A 21,241-nucleotide genomic window follows, 5' to 3' on the forward strand; every position below is an offset into this window, starting at 1 on the left:
CTCAAGAGGCCAGGAGGGGGATAAGAGTGCAGAGGGCAAGAGCGAATCTCGAGGAAGTACAGAGGTGCATTGTGATTAAAATCCACCTCCGGGAGGGTGATTACACCTAACGAGGAAGCAGAGAGGGACAGGGAGCAGCGGCAAGCCAGGCTACACAGACGCCGTCACCCCAGATTATGGTAGGGACAGTGGCGGGGGGGGGGGGGGGGGATCCCTCGTTTCAGGACTAATTAATTATTCATCCAAATAATGCCATTAAGAGGAATTTGTTCTCAAAATGTAATTTTGAGTTAAGAGCTGAGAGGTCAACGAATCATTTAACAGCCGGATTCAGAGCATTTTCCTCCCTGAAGTGTTTTAATTGGCTGGATTGCCCCACACTCTGTAACTCCTTCCTTACTGCCCCCTCCCTATTGGCCTCCTTCCTTGCTTCTCCTTCCCTATTGGCTCCCTCCCATGCTGCCCTCTTCCTATTGGTCTCATCCGTCTCAGGTCTCGTTCTTTCCCCCCTCCGCCCCACCCTTCCAGGTACCCAGGCCTTACTATGTGCAGTTCCAGGTAATCTCCCAGTCCTGAGGCACTCTCCACCCGCACCAGGACGGCCTCCTTCAGCTGCGTGCTGAAGCCCAGCGCCAGCCGGTCTGCCCGTGTGCTCGGCCGGTCGTTGGGAGGCCAGGTGTAGGTGATGAGGGCTCCTCCTCGCCCGAAAATGTACGTGGTCCCAGCTGTGGAGAGCGAGAGACAGACAGAGAGAGAGAAAGAAAGACAGAGAGGGAGAGAGAGAGATAGAGAGAGAGAGGAAGGGCGACAGAGAGAGAGGGAGAGACAGAGAGAGAGAAAGAAAGAGAGAGAGTGAGAGAGAGACAGAGAGAGGGAGAGACAGAGAGTGAGAGAGACAGAGAGAGAGAGCAAGAGAGACAGAGCGCCAGGGAGAGAGAACAAGAGAGAGAGCGAGAGAGAGAGGAGAGGAAAGAGAGAGAGGGTTTATTAGTTCAATCCTCTGGACGCCACCGTTTTCATATCTTTCAGGTGGAAAAAAAAGTGGTGGCAGACAAGAGGTGCTTTATGAAGCCTATCTAATTCGGAGGCTCTCTTCGGAGGGGAAGGGGCCGGTTCGCAGCCGCCTTCCCCGGAAAGCTCTAGCACAGCACACGCGCCGTTTGTTTACTCGTTGACGGCTTAGCGGTCGGTGGCAGCAGAGCGTGACGCCACGCTGGACCAAGCAGCACGTCGCGAGCATCTGTGAACGATTCACCCGTTAAACAGACGGGATTCGCGAGCAAATCTGCATGCGCTGGGTTGAAAATCTGGGCCTTAGATGATGTAATATTAAGTCATTTCATGACATCATTATTCGACAGGATAAGGGGAGCTAGCAGAGCGAGGAGGTTGCCAAATATATTGAATACGGTGTATGCATCCTGTTTGGATACTCACAGTATGCGCTACAGTTGCTAAATTGGAATCCTGACGAATTGTTGTATTATTCAAACATATAGGAGCTACATTGTGTCAAAGAAAATTACTGAATCAAACAGGCTGGTATCTGCATTATATAAATGAATGCCACTACTGTTGAATACCCACTACAGCACACTATAGCACATTAATTGGCTTCATTTAAGCGAAATACAGGCAGGAATTATCAGGCGCTGGGCTGATTAGCATCTGCAGACATGCTGAGATTTTTGCAAGTGTTACAGTGTAACTATAACCAAGAATACATTTCACACACAGAAATGTTCGCACAACATCCATCGTACAAGCAGAGTCTGAAACTCTTACAGCAATTGCATTACTTGCCGAGACCTGGACTGTTTTCCTATTTGAGGTACAATGGGTGAGTGGAGAGAGGATGGCTCAGCAGATGAGGAGGATGTGCCAATGACCGGAAGGTTGCTGGTTTGAATCCCAGAGTGATTTCACCATTGGGCCCTTGAGCGAGGCCTGTAAACCGTCATTGCGTCAGGTACTAGCTGACTAGCTGCCAAGCTGATTTGGATAAAATCAGCCTTTAAATAAAGGTGATAAAGCTGAAGTATGATTGTAAAGAAAGATGGCAGGTTTCATTCAGGCTGGAGAAAGCAGCCGGCCAGTGAGAAAAAAACAAACCAAGCTCTGTGATGCGGCGAGTCGCGCTTTTCATCCGGTTACAGCACAAGGATGGTGTCTCCAGTATTTCACACCATCTCTGGACCGGGCCACCCACCCAGGTGTTCCGCGGCACCAAAGCCCACGACTTGATGGGCGTGTAATTAGATTAAGCGGCGAGTCCCTCCCCGGGTGACGCCGCACTGAACACCTGCTCCCGAACCTGTTAACCTGTTGCTGGTACCGCACGTGCCAAAACGGAGCGCCACCTGTTAGCTGCTGCCGGGACGCCGTGGGGCGCTGGATGGGACACAGGGCCATGCTGGAGCGGGGCATGGTGGCACGGAATGGGGGTGCTGGACAGGCTGCAGGGTATGGCAGCACAGCGTGGGCCGCTGGATGGACTGCAGGGCATGGCAGCACGTCGCAGGGGGAGCTGGATGGACTGCAGGGCATGGCGGCAGGGCGCAGGGGGTGCTGGACAGGCTGCAGAGCATGGCGGCAGGGCGCAGGGGGTGCTGGACAGGCTGCAGGGCACGCTGCAGGGCACTGGATGGACTGCAGGGCATGGTGGCAGCGTGCGGGGGGTGCTGGACGGGCTACAGGGCATGCTGCAGGGCACTGGACGGGCTGCAGGGTACAGCAGCATGGCGCAGGGTGCTGGATGGACTGCAGGGTATGCCAGCACAGCGTGGTCCGCTGGATGGGCTGCAGGGCATGGCGGCGCGGGGTCCTGGATGGGCTGCAGGGCATGGCGGTACATTGCGGGGGCGCTAGACGGGCTACAGGGCACCTCGGAAGGCGCTGGATGGGCTGCAGGGCATGGCGGCACGGTGCGGGGTGCTGGATGGGCTGCAGGGCATGGCGGCGCGGGGTCCTGGATGGGCTGCAGGGCATGGCGGTACATTGCGGGGGCGCTAGACGGGCTACAGGGCACTACGGAAGGCACTGGATGGACTGCAGGGCATGGCGGCACGGCGCGGGGTGACCGTGGAAACGGCCAGGGGGCGGGTTTACAGTGCGGCTGCACAGTGCGGCTGCTTCGGTATATACTTACCAAAAAAAAAACAAACTAGTGACAGAAACAAGGACTGGGAGGACATTATTGTACAAGTGGGATGAAAGTTTTATTTATTTATTAAGGAAACATAAAGTATATTGATTATGGATATTAGCAGGCAGAACACGTGAGATGCTAACCCAGCCAACTGCTTTCCGTGCCACAAATCAGCGGAAGAGATCAATAATTTACTGTTATTTTGCATTAAAAAATCAATGGCAACTTTCACCGAATTGGGTGTTTTTTATTTTGATAATGCAGTCTATTTCACAAGGAATAAAGATAATTTATAATGCCGCGTTAAGCATGCTTTAATATTTAGTTATGCAGTATATAATCAGGTCATTTTCTGAAGTGTCCAAAAAGAAACTAGAGTTTTTAAGAAATTATTTCTTGAAATATTTATATTTTAAACTCAGTTTTTGCAAAGTAACGAACAATCGATCCAAAGAAAACACACTTTGTCACAGACGTGTCCTATTTCTGGTTAACACAAATTTCCCCTTTATATTCTATTGTATTTGCATTAAGGCTGAGAGGCTGAGGGAAATGCACACACGGGCAGAAAGGTGCAGCCCTCCTCGCTCCTGCAGCCGCACCGGTGGCTACGCATCAGGAATGCAAAGCAAAAGCAGAAATGCTGTCGGCCGTTCGGGGGAAATTACTGAAGGTGCAATTACAGAAGTTTGTCCAAAGGGTGAACTTCATAACCGAGATGCTGGTAGGAATTCCGCGGCAGATCAGGATACCTTTCCTGGGGGGCTTTCACAAGGATTTATTTTGCAGGCCTTCTTAGAAAGAAAAGTAATGATTATTTCAAGTAATTCCGGGGCCCAAGACAACTGCCTTTGGCTAATAGGTGGTCATGGCTCTGCCTGCACATAGACATTTTAATTTGATCCATAAAGTTTTACTTTTTAAATTATTTTTATTTTGTGTAATTATACAAATGTATATATTATATATAAGACCACATAACACACACACACACACACACACACACACACACACATAGGGTATTCCTATCCTTATGGGGCCCGCTCATTCACTTCTATGGGAAAAATGCTAACGCTAACTATGACAACCTTAACCCCCACCCTGCCCTAACCATCACCATAAGTAACCAAGCAAAATACAAGCGTTTTTGCATTTTTAGTTTTTCCATAGCAGTCACCGATTTCTATAAAATAGAGTTTTCCCTTATGGGGACCAGGAAACCAGTCCCCATAAGGGGAAAAAAAGGATTTTTATCACGTTATGGGGACACAGTGTCCCCATAAGGACAGGTATACCCGCTCACACACACACACACACACACACACACACATACTGTACACACACACAGTCCTGATCCGGCCCTAGGCCCTGATTGCCCGTGCCTCAATCTGACCCTGAGATAAACCACTCAAATGTATCCTTTAAACTGACATATTACCTTTAAAGATGCAAAGATGGGATTTGCAGATACCTGAAAACGGCAGCCCCACTTGCCATAAGCGGTTGTTCACCTTTGAATAACATTCTACACGGCATCAAAAAACGGACGCAGTCTCATAGCAGCTCTGCGTAAAAAATGTAACTGTATGTTTTTAGAACCTTGATCGTTCCCGACTTTTCATTGTTTATTAGATATTCTGAGGTTTATTTATGCTGAAAATAGAACCGCATTTGTAGTCAGTGTTAATGGGCTGTTAATAGACTAAGTGTGATATTCCCCACTGTATCTGTGCAGATGTAGGCCCTGCTGCCCAGAGAAGCGCGATTTGTGCAGCTCTCCGCACAGAAGCATAAACTCAGGATCAGAGACAGAGATCCGACAGCGAGCACAAAACAGAAGGTTACAAACAAAATTAAAAAACAGAAATATTCTAGCAAACAAGCGGAGGAGCGGGGACCAGCGAATGTGTGGCAGGCGAAATGGGAACGTCGAAAAGAGGCGGAAATCCAGCCACTTAAAAACACATTAAACAGCGTTTAGTGAAAAAGTGTTTAAAGCTCGTAGGAGTGTTTATGAAGGCACGCATAAAATAATCGGTCAGTTATAAAAATAGTTATAAACATATTAAATTTAAAATGCTAATTTTACAGGATTGCTAACCACATCGGCTATCCCAGTTCACCCAAGAGACAGATCAGTGGAGTGGACAGTTCAGGTTCAGAAAGCATCAATCCAGGCCACGATTTTGTTCAAACCACTCAGCTGACTACTCTGTTACTGTGACTTTTTATGCTCAACTGCTTGGTTGAAACAAAATCCTGGTCCAGATTTGTACTTCTAGAACCTGAACTTTCCACCTCTGCAGATCAGACAGCGAACCTGGGATTGGTACCCAGCCTTTGCACTCTGGAGACATTCGGGAGCGACTGTGGATAGAGTGCCGCACGTTCCATTACTCTCAGTACGGCTGTTAGCAGACGTAGAAAGACAGACAGTCTCAGCCGGTAAGGAGAAGTGCAAAGGGATTTCCAGGCACCTTGAGATTAAATAAACCTGCAATTGAGGGGGAGCTGAGCCCATTACACGATTACTCCGTACGGCACAGCGACTTGGAGTCTGGCCCCCAGCAGCAGAAGTTTGCTGGCTCAAATCCCAGGAGACTCTCTGGTACAGCACCTCTGGGGGAGGAGAGACATAACCTGGATGGCTTCAGTAAAACACCCAGCTATATAAGTGTTATTTTATCATTAAGCAAGCAAACGTACGTCGTATTAAATGCTATTACTGGCGCTCTGCTTGTTATGGTGTCGTAATAGACGTATTAAGCAAAGCATGACTGTAATGTATCAGGCACTGTCTAATTTCATTTTCAAGAGTCATTTGTTTTGGCATAATGTAAAATTGTGCCGGGGGATCGAGCTCCTACTGTCCCCACAAAATGGTGCCCAGCTGAGATGGGATGTGTGAAAGCGGAGCGTCGCTGTGCTGTGCTGTGGTGCAGAGCCGCTGCTGTGAAGCTGGGTGTCCGGGCTGCTCGCCCCTGGTGCGGCGTGAAACGCTGAGTACCGGCAGCCATCCCACCGACGCGCCGCGCTTAAGTGCAGCGCTGTGGGGAGGCGCGGCCTCGGGCAGCGGCGCCCAGCGGCGCCCGTTACGGTGACTAAGGTGCTATTTCCGTGCAGGAGAGGAACAGTCGCTGGAGAGCTTGACGGCCTGAACTGCCTCCAGGTTTGACAATCGGATCTCTGGGACCAAGCCTGGGATTATTTTAAGTCCTAAATTTATTTTTTCATTTTTTTTTTCCCTGACAGGTTTTTTTCGTGTATTACATTCAGTTACCAAAATAAATGCATCAGATAGGAACCGGATCTCCAGCATGTCCTGCCGGGCTGTGTGACAGACACCCAGAATCCCTGATATAGCTCTGTAGGTATATATTTTGGAAAGAGATCTGCCGATGTGAGCTTGCCTATGCCTGTGAGCCTGTTTGCCTGTGAGCCTGTTTGCCTGTGAGCCTGTTTGCCTGTGAGCCTGTTTGCCTGCTCTTACAGTATACACATTTTCTTGGGTTTTACTTAGACTCTAAGTGACCCATAATTGCCCTGCATCTGTACTGTCCTTCGTTCCCTTTGCATTCTGGGACAGGTTCTGTCTCACTGCGACCCGCAGTGTGTTCACACCCTTTCAATTTTCTGTGCACCGGCAGAGACCGGCCTTTGACAGCCAAGAACCTCAGAGCGTTACCATCCTCAGTAGAATTATTATTCTGCCGATTATAATAATTTGTGCATTCGACATTGTTCACCGCGCGGGGAAGTGGTATCCGCCCGTCATGTCATTGTGAGCATGGTTGGAATAATTACTTCCCCTAACCGACATCTGTATCCCCGTCAAACTATGAAATCTCACGCAATGCAGCACTCTCTGTATTATTGTTACTATTACTGACAAAACAAATTATCCATCCGGAGAAAATGAAACAAAGGAATTACAGTGGAAAAAAAAGGCGGGAGGAATCGCTCTTCCCCATGCCGGAAGGCCAGAGATGCAGTGGAAATGTCACAGATTCTGTCAGAGGGTATCTTGTGCGTCTCACTGTCCTGCACAGAAAGAACATCACTCCTCTGAGTGTCTCATTATGCGCGGCGGCTGCAATATGGGGCTCTGACGAATAAGAACGCTTGACCCAGGGCATGCTGGGAAAAGCTGGCATCGCGGCAATGGATCACAGAGATGAGCACATGCAAGGATGAGGTTTTAAAGGGACAGGGGTTACTCCTCACCTGTTGCACCCTTGTGTTGGCAAAGGACAGAGACAGAGGCTCTGATATATATTGACTATAAAAGCCGGCACCTCTTGGGTGACATCTCTCAGCCACCTATGAATATTTTTCAGCCCTGCATGATGTACTGTGGCTATTTCATGTAATTTACTTTCATGCAGCTCCGAATGAGGGACAGTGCTAACACTGCAGATTGCAGTTACAATCAGTAAGTCAGGTCAGGCACTGCGCAGTAATCAGTGACGTATGAGCACCGCACGGTAACCAGTGATGTATGAGCACCGCATGGCAATCAGTGACGTATGAGCACCGCGCGGTAACCAGTGACGTATGAGCACCGCACGGTAATCAGTGACGTATGAGCACCGCACGGTAATCAGTGACGTATGAGCACCGCACGGTAATCAGTGACGTATGAGCACTGCACGGCAATCAGTGACGTATGAGCACTGCACGGCAATCAGTGATGTATGAGCACCGCACGGTAATCAGTGACATATGAGCACCGCTCGGTAATCTGTGACGTATGAGCACTGCACGGTAACCAGTGATGAATGAGCACTGCACGGCAATCAGTGATGTATGAGCACTGCACGGTAATCAGTGATGTATGAGTACTGCACGGCAATCAGTGACGTATGAGCACCGCACGGCAATCAGTGACGTATGAGCACCGCACGGTAATCAGTGACGTATGAGCACTGCACGGTAACCAGTGACGTATGAGCACTGAACGGTAATCAGTGACGTATGAGCACTGCACGGTAATCAGTCATGTATGAGCACTGCACGGTAATCAGTAATGTATGAGCACTGCACGGTAATCATTGACGTATGAGCACTGCACGGTAGTCAGTAATGTATGAGCACTGCCCGGGCGGGGGACTGAATGAAAGTGGATGCGGTTTTCTTGAGCTGCTGAAGAGAGAAGCAATCCGGCTAGAGATATCACAAGTCCGTAGCTGTCAAGCAGGATAACGAGTCTGTTCCATAACAAGATGTCGGTTAACAGACTGGCAGTGACGCAGTTGCCACCCGCGGGCTGTAACATCGGCCCATTGGTGTGCTTGGCGACACCTTTCCTGCTGCTCCTCTGCTCCCAGGACCGTCCCATTAGCAGCGAGATCCAGCTCACACCTGCAGACCCCGCTGGTTCCGGATCCGCTGCTGGCAGGTGGCCTCACGGCAGGGCTCTCCCCCCGCATATCTAGAATGTTTCGACTCAGCAGAACGCTGTTTGAGTCGGCGATTCTCTGCAAATAGAGCCACAGCATGGCCTGGATGGGAAACTCTTTGGCCAACTGTCTTCTCTTCTGATCCAATAAAATTGTCTGAGAGCCAACGAAAGCAGCACTGCCATCTTAATCACAGAGCCATTGTCATGTCTGAAAGGTGAAGACGTCCACCGTGTAATAATCAGACAAGCTGCTTCTGCGGATGTAGCGTTTGAGTAATCACAGATGGTGCCGGATTAATATTTACTGTTTCTGACGCTTGATGTCTGATCAAACGACAGGCTTTTTACTGAATGCACTTCCAGAAATGAAGCCACTCAATTTGGTAAAACAGACATAACAGAGGATGTTCGTCAGGCTGTTGTTAAGCATGGCCAATACGAAAGTCAGAATGAGAGGAGAGGGTGGATCCTGTGAAGTCCGTGGATCTTTCTAGCATAGCGGCGAGTCCCTGTGTGGCCGTCAGGAATGCCCACTCATTCTGTCTTAGCGTGGGCTTGCACAGCTAGGTGACCTTGTGCGGTTGGTTCTTTCCTTCCTTGTTTTTGTCTTATTCTGTCTTAATGAAGTTCTAATGTATCACAACGCATCCATGTACAGCGTCTTGGGGGTGAAAGGCGCTATATAAAAATTATTTCCAGTTGAACGGAATGAGGGTGACATGGGCAGAACGTCACACCATCGCAGGATCACTCGCGCGCCGTGGACGTCTCTCCTCTCTGTGAACGTGGCGGACAGAAGAGTGGAAAGTGCAGAAGAGCCCACAGAGATGCGGGGAGAACATTCCGGAGAACCCTAAAGCGAGCGTGGCCCATGGCAGCAGCTGCAGCCTCTGTTTTCCAGGAAAGGCTCATACCTCTGACAGGAAATGACTCGTCACTCAGGCTAATTACCAACACAGCCAAACAGACATTATCAAAGCCGGCTGGCAAAACAAGACGGATGCCGAGGGGTGCGTGGGGTTAGACAGAGAGCAAACAGCTCCGTTCATTTCCCGCCTGCGGATGTGTGCCGGTAAATGTGTTGGACGGCCATCGCATTGATGAGGCTGTTCATCACCCTGTTATTTCCAAATTCACTTGAAATGTGGCCTGATGATGTCACTGCCTTGACAAATCACTCATATACAAAGAGGAGGTGCAAAAATAGCTTGTTTTTCTTCATGTTGATTAACGTCTGTGATCCTGATTAATAAAATTTCCCACTTGAGGACAAATACCGTAAATCTGTTTTGAATTTTTGACTTATTAACCTACTATATGCTATATACCAATGTCCAGCTCTACATATACACATCAATGAGCAAAAACATTTTGACCACCCCCCACATGAATAATGTTGACTATCTAGTGAAAACGGAGCATGTCAAGGTCTGGGATATATTAGCCAGTAAGCCAACATTCGTTACTTGCAGTTGACGTTCGGAATGCAAAGGGATAAAGGTCTAAGTGACCAAGGGCCAAATCGTTAAGACCAGACGACTGGGTCAGAGCATCTCCGAAACCGCAGGGCTTGTGGGGAGTTCGCGGTCAGCCATGGTAAGTACCTACTGATACCATGGTGAGTACCTACTGATACCATGGTGAGTACCTACTGATACCATGGTGAGTACCTACCCATTCCACGCAAAGGCCATTCTCTCTGTAGCCCATTCCCCCAGTAGCTCATTTACCCTAGTAGACCATTCCCTTCAGACCATTCCCTTCTGTAGCCTGTTCCACTCGAAGGCTATTTCCCCTGTAGGCCATTGTCCCTGTAGCCCATTCCCCTTGTAGCCCCCTGCAGCCCATTCCCTCTGTAGCCCATTCCCCAATAGCCCTACTTCTCTGTAGCCCATTCCGCCTGTAGCCAACCCCCTTCTTCTCTCTTTGTAGCCCCTTGTAGCCCATTTCTCCTGTAGTCCATTCCTCCTGTAGCCCATTCCACCTATAGCCCATTCCCTCTCTTCTCTTACTGTGGCCCATTCCTCCTATAGTCCATTCCTCCTGTAGCCCATTCTTCCTGTAGCCCATTCCCCCTGTAGTCCATTCCTTTCTTCTCTTTCGGTAGCCCATTCCCCCATAGCCCTACTTCTCTGTAGCCCATTCCGCCTGTAGCCGACCCCCTTCTTCTCTCTTTGTAGCCCCTTGTAGCCCATTCCACCTATAGCCCATTCCCTCTCTTCTCTTACTGTGGCCCATTCCTCCTATAGTCCATTCCTCCTGTAGCCCATTCTTCCTGTAGTCCATTCCTTTCTTCTCTTTCTGTAGCCCATTCCTCCTGTAGTCCATTCCTCCTGTAGCCCATTCCCCCTGTAGTCCATTCCTCTTGTAGCCCATTCTTCCTGTAGTCCATTCCTTTCTTCTCTTTCTGTAGCCCATTCCTCCTGTAGTCCATTCCTCCTGTAGCCCATTCCCCCTGTAGTCCATTCCTCTTGTAGCCCATTCCCCCTGTAGTCCATTCCTCCTGTAGCCCATTCCCCCTGTAGTCCATTCCTTTCTTCTCTTTCTGTAGCCCATTCCACCTATAGCCCATTCCCTCTCTTCTCTTACTGTGGCCCATTCCTCCTATAGTCCATTCCTCCTGTAGCCCATTCTTCCTGTAGTCCATTCCTTTCTTCTCTTTCTGTAGCCCATTCCTCCTGTAGTCCATTCCTCCTGTAGCCCATTCCCCCTGTAGTCCATTCCTCTTGTAGCCCATTCCCCCTGTAGTCCATTCCTCCTGTAGCCCATTCCCCCTGTAGTCCATTCCTTTCTTCTCTTTCTGTAGCCCATTCCACCTATAGCCCATTCCCTCTCTTCTCTTACTGTGGCCCATTCCTCCTATAGTCCATTCCTCCTGTAGCCCATTCTTCCTGTAGTCCATTCCTTTCTTCTCTTTCTGTAGCCCATTCCTCCTGTAGTCCATTCCTCCTGTAGCCCATTCCCCCTGTAGTCCATTCCTCCTGTAGCCCATTCCCCCTGTAGTCCATTCCTCCTGTAGCCCATTCCCCCTGTAGTCCATTCCTTTCTTCTCTTTCTGTAGCCCATTCCACCTATAGCCCATTCCCTCTCTTCTCTTACTGTGGCCCATTCCTCCCCAGTGCCGACTCCAAACTCCTTCGCTTTTCCTCCTCTCCAGCATGGCTGTAAACCTGTCTCCGCCCTCCACCCTCTGAGGAATACAGATTATGTATGTAGAGACGCCGCACATTAACATGACTGTCGAATGACTGTATTAAGTCCCTTGGAATGAAATCAGACCGACAGTGTCCTTTAATCATATGTCAGCTTCATTACTTCATTGCGGTTCATTGGAAATAAGAACATAATTTTATGTGGCTATTCACACCCAGAGTGTTTAAACATTAAAATAATACAACAACAACAATGCCTGTAATGTATAATAGTAATTGTACTGTAATCTATTAATAAATATTTCTCTGACTTTGCCAGATAACGTTACAGGCAGCAGCTTGGGGCAGATACAAAGCAGGCCACTGTACATGCCGTCAAGCACTGGTAATAACGCAGAATTGAAAACACTTTTCAAAGTGGCTTTGGCCCCAGGACGGCAGAGAGGAGTATCTTAGCAACACGGGACAATGTGTGCTCATTAAGGGCTGCCTTTTAATATGAAGCAGGCTACGGGATTGTCTTTGTACGGCTCCGAGAGCGATTCACCAAATATCTGCCTGGATGAAGAGTGACTAACACACCGCGGATAAACAACACTGAGCTAAAACTGAAGCCGGGGAGAAAAAAAATTAAAAATCAGAGGAAGAGCTTCCTGGCCGATTCCACCGCTGAAGGCCAGGCCATGGAAGAGCTTCCTGGCCGATTCCACCGCTGAAGGCCAGGCCATGGAGCACCACGTGTGGCAAACGACACCCTTTCTGTGACACCTGTCACAGCGGAAGCTCTGCCGATCTCTGCCCACTATCTAACCGACTTTCTCCAACTTTCGCCAACTGGCCCACCTGTGCCTTTGGCAAAATACACCATGAGAATATTTTGGCTTTAATTTCATGCAGTAATAATCTCTTAAATCTACATCAGGTTCCTCTACAGCATTCGTCCCCATTGAAGTTATGGTGCTGGTAATGGGCCCCCAAAAAATATCTGCAAGTCCAACGTCAATGATGTCATCGCTTTTCTCTTCTCTGCCTCAGGTCTGGGTCTTGCACCGGGGGGGGGGGGGGGGGGGGGGGTTATATGGGGGGGCTGCCATTAGTTACATGCCAGACGATCATTCATCGAGTGCCAAAAATACATAAAGGGAGATTTAAAAGAAGTAGTCGGGATGGATGAAACGGTACGTGTGGCGGGCATGTGACACACGAGGCTGCACATAGGCGATTTAGTGCAATTTCTCTCCTTTCATTTGAATCGATGCTTTCGCATCGCGCCGTGGCAGAAATAGATTAAACATGTCTACAATGTAAAAAGTCATTACAAAAGGGGGGTCCATTTACTCTGCTGAGGGCTGGGAAAGCCGGAGAGGGCGGGGAAACTGGGATCCCGTCGGTACCCGTAAGATATTCCAAAGAGGGTGAGAACTACAGCCGTCCAAGGGGACCGTCAAAGAAGAGCACAGTACTTGTGGTGAAACGGATGGCGCTTTGCTCTGAGAAATCCTGCTTACTGCGCTGCCACCGGGATCAAGATCATATGTAACTCACTGAACATTCGTCTGCTGATAAGAAGAACTGAAATCACCACAGCCACAATATTTTAAGGATATTTTCAGGCTAATGGCTGCCAGTTCTTGTTAATCATGTGTTGTTCGGCCTTCGCCTCGGATTTGTTCAGACAGAAATGTCTGGATCGCGTTTGCTCAGATTTCCCGCTGACAGGTAACCCGAAAGAGTGTTTCGGAAGTGCTAGCTTTCCGTCGGCCGAAAGGTTACCCTGACAAGCATGAAACACCGCCCACTGTCACGGCAACCAAAACAAACAAAAAAGAGGAGGAAGACAGATCAGTCGGGGGGGGAGACGGCAGGTAAATTAAATCACTGAATTTTTAAAAAGCACAGTATTTACTTCCTGCCAAAGGTTAACTGCCAATCAACCACCCAAATGTAAAATGTTCAAATGTCAAGGCAAGGCAAGCACTCTTTTCATCTGACAAAACGGCCGTTAATAACATGAGAAATGACATTATTTTACGTTTGATATAATGCATAAAGCGCATATCATGGACTGTAAATAAATAGTGCTACATGCTGTGCAAATGTATTAGGATCATAAGTAATATTTATACTTTAAATATATACATTTGTAAGCAGACATTAGCCTCAGTGGGTAACACTGTTGGGGCTTCACTGCCTACGCTGCTCGTTCTCCTCCCACAATGCAAAGGCCGGTATCTCAATGTGCATCTCTAAACTCCCGATGGTGTGGTGTGTGTATGTGTGTGAGTGTGTGTGTGTGTGCGTGTGTGTGTGTGTGTGTGTGTGTGTGCGTGTGTGTGTGTGTGTGTGTGTGTGTGCGTGTGTGTGTGTGTGCGCGTGCGTGTATGTGTGCCTCACAATGGAACGGCTTCCTGCCTGGTGTCCCATGCTGCCCGGGAGAGCCCCCCCCCCCCCCCCCCCCGGACCCCCCACCCACATCTTAGCTAAAAATCACACTACACATAGATATATGTAGCCTTATGAGGCAGCAGTGCCAGCTTAACTGGAAATCACACACTAAGGCAGACAGGTCAGACGCCCGTGTGTTCAGGCTTTGATGCTGCTGTCCTGGGAGGGCACTGAGCACCGCAGAAGGAGCCCAACCCTGGAGTGAAGAATGTGCAATTTTAAAAAGCTTTGCATGTTGGTACTGAGTCCAAAAAACAAACACACAACCTGCTAGAAAAGTAACAGTGAGCTGAAAATTCATCTCGTCTCCATCATATCCATCTCCCTCCTCTCTCTCTTCATATCCATCTCTCTCCTCTCTCTCTTCATATCCATCTCTCTCCTCTCTCTCCTCTCTCTCTTCATATCCATCTCTCTCCTCTCTCTCTTCATACCCATCTCTCTCCTCTCTCTCTTCATATCCCCTCTCTCCTCTCTCTCTCTTCATATCCCCTCTCTCTCCTCTCTCTCCTCATATCCATCTCTCTTTCCTCTCTCTTCATATCCATCTCTCCTCTCTCTCTCTTCATATCCCCTCTCTCCTCTCTCTCTTCATATCCCCTCTCTCCTCTCTCTCCTCATACCCATCTCTCTCCTCTCTCTCTCTTCATATCCCCTCTCTCTCCTCTCTCCTCATATCCATCTCTCTTTCCTCTCTCTTCACATCCATCTCTCTCCTCTCTCTCTCTTCATATCATCTCTCTCCTCTCTCTCTTCATATCCCCTCTCTCTCCTCTCTCTCTTCATATCCATCTCTCTCCTCTCTCTCGATATTCATCTCTTTCCTCTCTCTTCATATCCATCTCTCTCCTCTCTCTTTTCATATCCATCTCTCTTTCCTCTCTCTTCATATCCCCTCTCTCTCCTCTCTCTCTTTTCATATCCATCTCTCTCTCTTCTCTCTCCTCATACCCATCTCTCTCCTCTCTCTCTTCATATCCATCTCTCTTTCCTCTCTCTTCATATCTATCTCTCTCCTCTCTCTCCTCATATCCATCTCTCTTTCCTCTCTCTTCATATCCATCTCTCTCCTCTCTCTCTCTTCATATCCATCTCTCTCCTCTCTCTCTTCATATCCCCTCTCTCTCTTCATAGCCCCTCTCTCCTCTCTCTCTCTTCATATCCCCTCTCTCTCTTCATATCCATCTCTCTCCTCTCTCTCGATATTCATCTCTTTCCTCTCTCTTCATATCCATCTCTCTCCTCTCTCTCTCTTCATATCCATCTCTCTCCTCTCTCTCTTCATATCCCCTCTCTCTCTTCATAGCCCCTCTCTCCTCTCTCTCTCTTCATATCCCCTCTCTCTCTTCATATCCATCTCTCTCCTCTCTCTCGATATTCATCTCTTTCCTCTCTCTTCATATCCATCCCTCCTCTCTCTCTTCATATCCATCTCTCTCCTCTCTCTCTTCATAGCCCCTCTCTCCTCTCTCTCTTCATATCCATCCCTCCTCTCTCTCTTCATATCCATCTCTCTCCTCTCTCTCAATATTCATCTCTTTCCTCTCTCTTCATATCCATCTATCTCCTCTCTCTCTTCATATCCATCCCTCCTCTCTCTCTTCATATCCATCTATCTCCTCTCTCTCTTCATATCCATCTCTCTCCTCTCTCTCTTCATATCCATCTCTCTCCTTTCTCTTCATATCCATCTCTCCTGTCTTTACATCCCTCTCTTCATAGCCCCTCTCTCCTCTCTCTCTTCATATCTCCTCTCTCCTCTCTCTCTCTTCATATCCATCTCTCCCCTTCTCTCTTCATATCCCAGTATCCCCTCTCTCCCTACATCCCCCCTCTCTACACACCCCTCTCTCATCTCTTTCTCTTCTTATTCCCCTCTTTCCTCTCTCTCTTCATATTCCAGTCTCCCCTCTCTTCCGTTTTCAGGCCAGCTGACTTTTTCGATATCAATGCAAATTCACCCAGGGAGATCTGGGCATCAACAAGGAGGGTGCTCCGCATGGGGCCCCCAGCAAGCTGGCATCATATCCGCCAGCCCCAGCACCTTGTCCCTCCAACTCGGTGCCTCTGATCTGCCCCCTGGCGACTACAAACTTCTTCAGTTTGTCAGGCTCAGGCAAAATGTGGCTGACAGGCAGAAGAACAAGTGCAGCTGGCTGCCTGAGAAGAGGAGGGACGCGGTACATCTATATCAAGGGAGGGCAGATTTTAAATCAAGCAGGAACTTGACCGTATTCAACCCAGGCCAAAGGCAGCAAAAGCTTCTCATGCTAATGTCCTTTTTTTTATGGCGTAAACATGCTTTTTATGTGGTGAATCCATGTGCTCTCGGTTTCTAACTTACAATATCTGTTTGCTTGTATGGCTGAAGTTGTTCAGGAGAGCACAGATCCTGACCACAGTACCGTCACACTAATGTAACACGCAAACGTAGCATGTTAACGTAGCACGCTAACGTAGCACGCTAACGTAGCTTGCTGATGTAGCACGCTGAAGTAGCATGCTAATATACTGTCATAAAGTAGCATGATAAATTAGCATGCTAAAGTAGCATGCTAACATAGCACAGGCAGCGCCTGGCTTTCCGAGTACGGGTTCACACTCTCTTCTTCGCTTCTTTTTTTAAATATTGCTGCCATTTGCTGGTGCTGTTCTCTGGTTCTCTCCATATCTCCACTTGTGTATCATCGAAACATTTTCAAAATAAATAATAAATAAACTTTTCAAAAATCTTACCGCCTGCTTCGCACCCAGGACCATCTGGTGCAGGGTGTCTAGACGGTTGATAGCACCCAGACAGCTGGCTTGCGACAGAACCCCGGGAAAGGCGGCCATGTCTCAGGACCGAGCTGCTTATCTCCCTGAGCACCACCCTCTGTCTTTGTTATCGACCCACATCACAAGACCCCCCCCCCTTCCACAACTTTATACCTATATTTGTGCCATTTTTGCATCTTAAAGGATGAGTAAAGAAGGGAATTAAGTTATAGTGACCAGCGCCAGTAGGTGAAGGGTCTGTTCTCAGGTAGGGGGTAAGATGGGCAGTGGGGTATTTAGTGTCCTGATAGCCCTGGGGGGAGGGGGTGTTCTCAGGTAGGGGGTAAGATGGGCAGTGGGGTATTTAGTGTCCTGATAGCCCTGGGGGGAGGGGGTGTTCTCAGGTAGGGGGTAAGATGGGCAGTGGGGTATTTAGTGTCCTGATAGCCCCTGGGGGAGGGGGTGTTCTCAGGTAGGGGGTAAGATGGGCAGTGGGGTATTTAGTGTCCTGATAGCCCTGGGGGGAGGGGGTGTTCTCAGGTAGGGGGTAAGATGGGCAGTGGGGTATTTAGTGTCCTGATAGCCCTGGGGGGAGGGGGTGTTCTCAGGTAGGGGGTAAGATGGGCAGTGGGGTATTTAGTGTCCTGATAGCCCTGGGGGGAGGGGGTGTTCTCAGGTAGGGGGTAAGATGGGCAGTGGGGTATTTAGTGTCCTGATAGCCCTGGGGGGAGGGGGTGTTCTCAGGTAGGGGGTAAGAAGCCCTGGGGGGCGGGGTTGCAGAGTTGCTTTGTGAAAATGCACGTGACTAAATGAGATACACTTAAGACTTGAGAAAGACACTCCGCCCGAGAGTACCGATAAGAATGTGACCCCCACCCATGGCTGGCTATGTCATGCGCATGAATCAGTGTGTTTACGCAGAAAGCGGCAGAAGAGGAGGGCGCCGAGTAAACGTGGTGTGCAAACATATCCGAGTGTAAGTCAGCATCTGAGAATAACACAGCAAAGTGAGCGAGCGGAGCTGTAAGTGAACTTTAGTGAGGGTTTAGCCTCAAGTTGCAGAGTGACCTAGATTTGTTGGCAGGCAGTGACAGTCAGCTTTGATAAATGTATTGGATCTTCACTTCACAGGCTCGCGCTGCACCCTAAACCCCCCCCCCCCCCCATAAATGACTCCTTGGCTCTGTGTGCCTCAACTGGCCTCCAGTCCGCAGTCTCTGAGCAATGCTTTGTAATATTCCTTTTCAATCAGTGACAGAGCAAGATGGTTGTTTACTGTACACAGTTTCAATATCTGCTTATTCACTATATGGCTAAGATGAAGGCCAGGTCTACGGCTGGCGGGGGGCATCGGTAAATAATTATACGGCTGGATTACCACGAAATGCTCCATATTCAAGCAGAAAATTTGCTTTCTAACACCCGTACTTTGCTAAAATTCAAATAAATTGGCTAATCCTGAGAGATACAGGCGCCCGGACCTCTGCACAGAGCCCCCAGTCTCCCAGCCTGCAGAGCTCCTTCTTGCTGAGATGGGAGATTGGAGCCACCGCCGCCCCACTTCTGCTCACTTCATCTGCAGCTCCCTTGCCATGGCGACGGCGGCGGCCATCTTAGAACCTGCAGATCGATAATCAAAAGCCGGCTTCCCTTAGCGGGTCGGAAGCACGGCACGAGCCGCGGAGCGATGAGCACATCACACCTTGGGCAGAATGCAGAAATACCTTTCTTTTTTTTTTTTTTGTAATAATAATTCAGATGATAATTTCACAGCTTGAAATTACTCTTTCTGAAATCTTTAATACTTTCATATTTTCAGACTTCTGCCTAAGACGTAACCCCATAGCAATGACCTATGTGTTTATGAATAAATGCCCCTCCTTACACATAGGCTTGCTGCCCCCCCCCCCCCAGCTAGCCTCTTCTGCGAGGTCTTCCCTCACCATCTATAAGACGATGATGGTAAACCATCCCCTCACCGAGAAGGAGGCAGTCCCAAACCCGCGAGAGCACTATCCCTCCCATTTCCACTGTGCCCAAGATTAAACAAAACATTCAATTAAGGTTTTCATCCCTCTACAGGTTACATAACTTACAATGTAAATCTTTCAGAGCAAGCAGGCAGGAAAGGCACCATTAAGTGCCCTGGCTCATTTCGCCGCTGGCATGGGCCCCAGCAGAGCGGGTTACGCTCCCATGTCGTACTGGAGGAATCGTCTCCGCGTGATGGAGTGTCCCTAAGTGAGCCCTGCAGACGCCGGCTTAATGTTCCGTCCCGTATGGATGTACTGTGAGGGGCCTTACGCTACCGGGCCCCGCGCACCACGCCGGCCCCGCCCACAGGGGTGTGTGGGGGGGGGCAGGATGCCGCATTCAACTATTCAACAATAACTGAATGTTCACTCCACGCTGATAATTCACTTTAGATGCAGCAAGGTTTTACAGCCGATCAATACAAGGAGTAGTAGTTCGTACTGGTGTGTCACCACCCTGTATGAAAAAAAACAGGGGTGTTAATCTGTGATGCCCGATTTAGCTGTAATAGAGCAGAGAGACAGCCCTCGTCCTTCATACAGTGTTTCTGATGGCTGTTTGCTCATGGTGCTCTGTGCTGAGTGTGATGTTTGTCTTACAAACACACTGTGTGTGTGTGTGTGTGGTGTGTGTGTGTGTGTACAATGTTGATTTATCGTTGTGGTGACCATTGTGAACATGTCCTGGATTGTCAGACTTCCACATCCAAATAATAGATAATAAAAAACAGCAGAAAACTGGAACGGCTAATAATATAATAACATCATAATTAAAGGAAAACGTCAGCTAATTTCTGAGGCTTTACGCGTGTGATGACACATTACTGTCATTCATTATTCTCAGGTTTCCATAGTTGCGGCATACAGACCACAGCGTGTTGCTGGAGCAGAATGCAGTACAGCAGGCAGCGGCTGCCGACACCGCAACACGAGACTGACCGCAGACATCCGAGAGGAAGGGGCGAGGGCTCCTCCCTTGGCTATAAAGTGCGTATCATGCTGAAAACCAGAGAACCCCTTATCTCCGTCTTACTGGTCCCAGCGCTTTGACAGTAACACTCAGGTGATCGCAGCATCACTGCAGGAGTCAACATCCAACAAAGCAAGATGGATCCTACAACAGACAGGCAACCCGTCAGGACGCGGACAAGTAACGAGCTATACGCTAATACAAGCAGCTGACAAAAATAGCGCCTACATAGAAGGTTTCCCATGTGTCAAACTGAAGCACCTTTCCCATAGATCTCCAACACTGATCCATCTTACTCACGTCAAGCTGATACAAAATTGAAGCAACTTATGCTGCTGTGTGCCAATTAAACCCGAATCTCCCCGGCTTCAAAGCAAGCACTGCTCGCTCCTTCATCCATCCCTCCATCCATCAGTCTATCCAGCTGTCTGTCACACCGTCCCCGGAAGATTACTAAGCCTCAGTGGCTCTGAAGAAAGGAATTCGCAAGAAAATTCGCCTGTAGATTTATCACTCTAAATACCTGAGAGGTCTAATTTTAGAAATTGAAAATAATATAACGATTAGTTGTAGGACAAACTGAACACAAGAGGGTGAAATGCAGAGGAACCAGAATCACTCCCCCAACCCAAGAGACAATCTCATGGCTAATGCCACTCGATGAGCTACAGAGGGGCTCTGTCTCCATCTCCAGCCACTGAGGAGGCTACGGCTCTCATGCTCACTGTCTCTGGGGCTCCACTCAGAATGCCTCCCCCATATCCCTTCATTGTAGGGACTGCATGTGGCCTGCAGGGGGCCACCTAACCACAGGGGCCCGGCACAAATGGATGGCAATGATGAGTGGTCCATTCTCCCTCAGCCAATCCTGGGCTGCTAATGCAGGGACCATGCTGCAGGTCGGTGGAGCTGTACTGAGTTGTAGGTTCCCAGAGGTCCGTGGGGAAAAGGTGGAGCAAGGGAATGTGATTGCGGCCCAGGAGGGGGGATGTGTGCAGCCAAAGCCGGGGGGGGGGAGGGGGCGGGCTGGTGTGTAGGGACACGTCTGCAGAGGCAGTGTCAGCCATCGCTGTAAGTGAAGGTGTCTGATCACGGCAGTAATCTGAAACCAGAACACGCCTGAGTGTCCGTCAGTCCCTGCGGGGGGGGGGGGGGGGGGGGGTGGTAGCGGCTCTTCCGGAAGGGAAAGCGTGCTGTCGAGCGCCTGTGAGAGATGATTATGGAGACATGACGCCTACGTCAGGTCAAGGCCCGTTCACCAATGTAGACGATGTCTACCTGCCCTCTGAAATCACAATCAGGCTATACTGTGTTTCTGCTTAAATGCTAGGATTT

The 21,241-nt window shown here is 49.1% G+C and overlaps 1 protein-coding gene across 1 annotated transcript in view; it reads right to left on the bottom strand.

The window, feature by feature from the left end:
- The window catches only part of LOC125720187 (neurexin-1-like), a 609,464-nt gene that overhangs the window by 87,356 nt on the left and 500,867 nt on the right, over positions 1-21,241 (bottom strand). The window contains 1 exon segment of the mRNA XM_048995368.1: positions 544-725. Within this exon segment, the coding sequence (XP_048851325.1) occupies positions 544-725 (182 nt within the window).

Source organism: Brienomyrus brachyistius, chromosome 24 (assembly GCF_023856365.1).
Source record: "Brienomyrus brachyistius isolate T26 chromosome 24, BBRACH_0.4, whole genome shotgun sequence".
NCBI lineage: Eukaryota > Metazoa > Chordata > Actinopteri > Osteoglossiformes > Mormyridae > Brienomyrus > Brienomyrus brachyistius.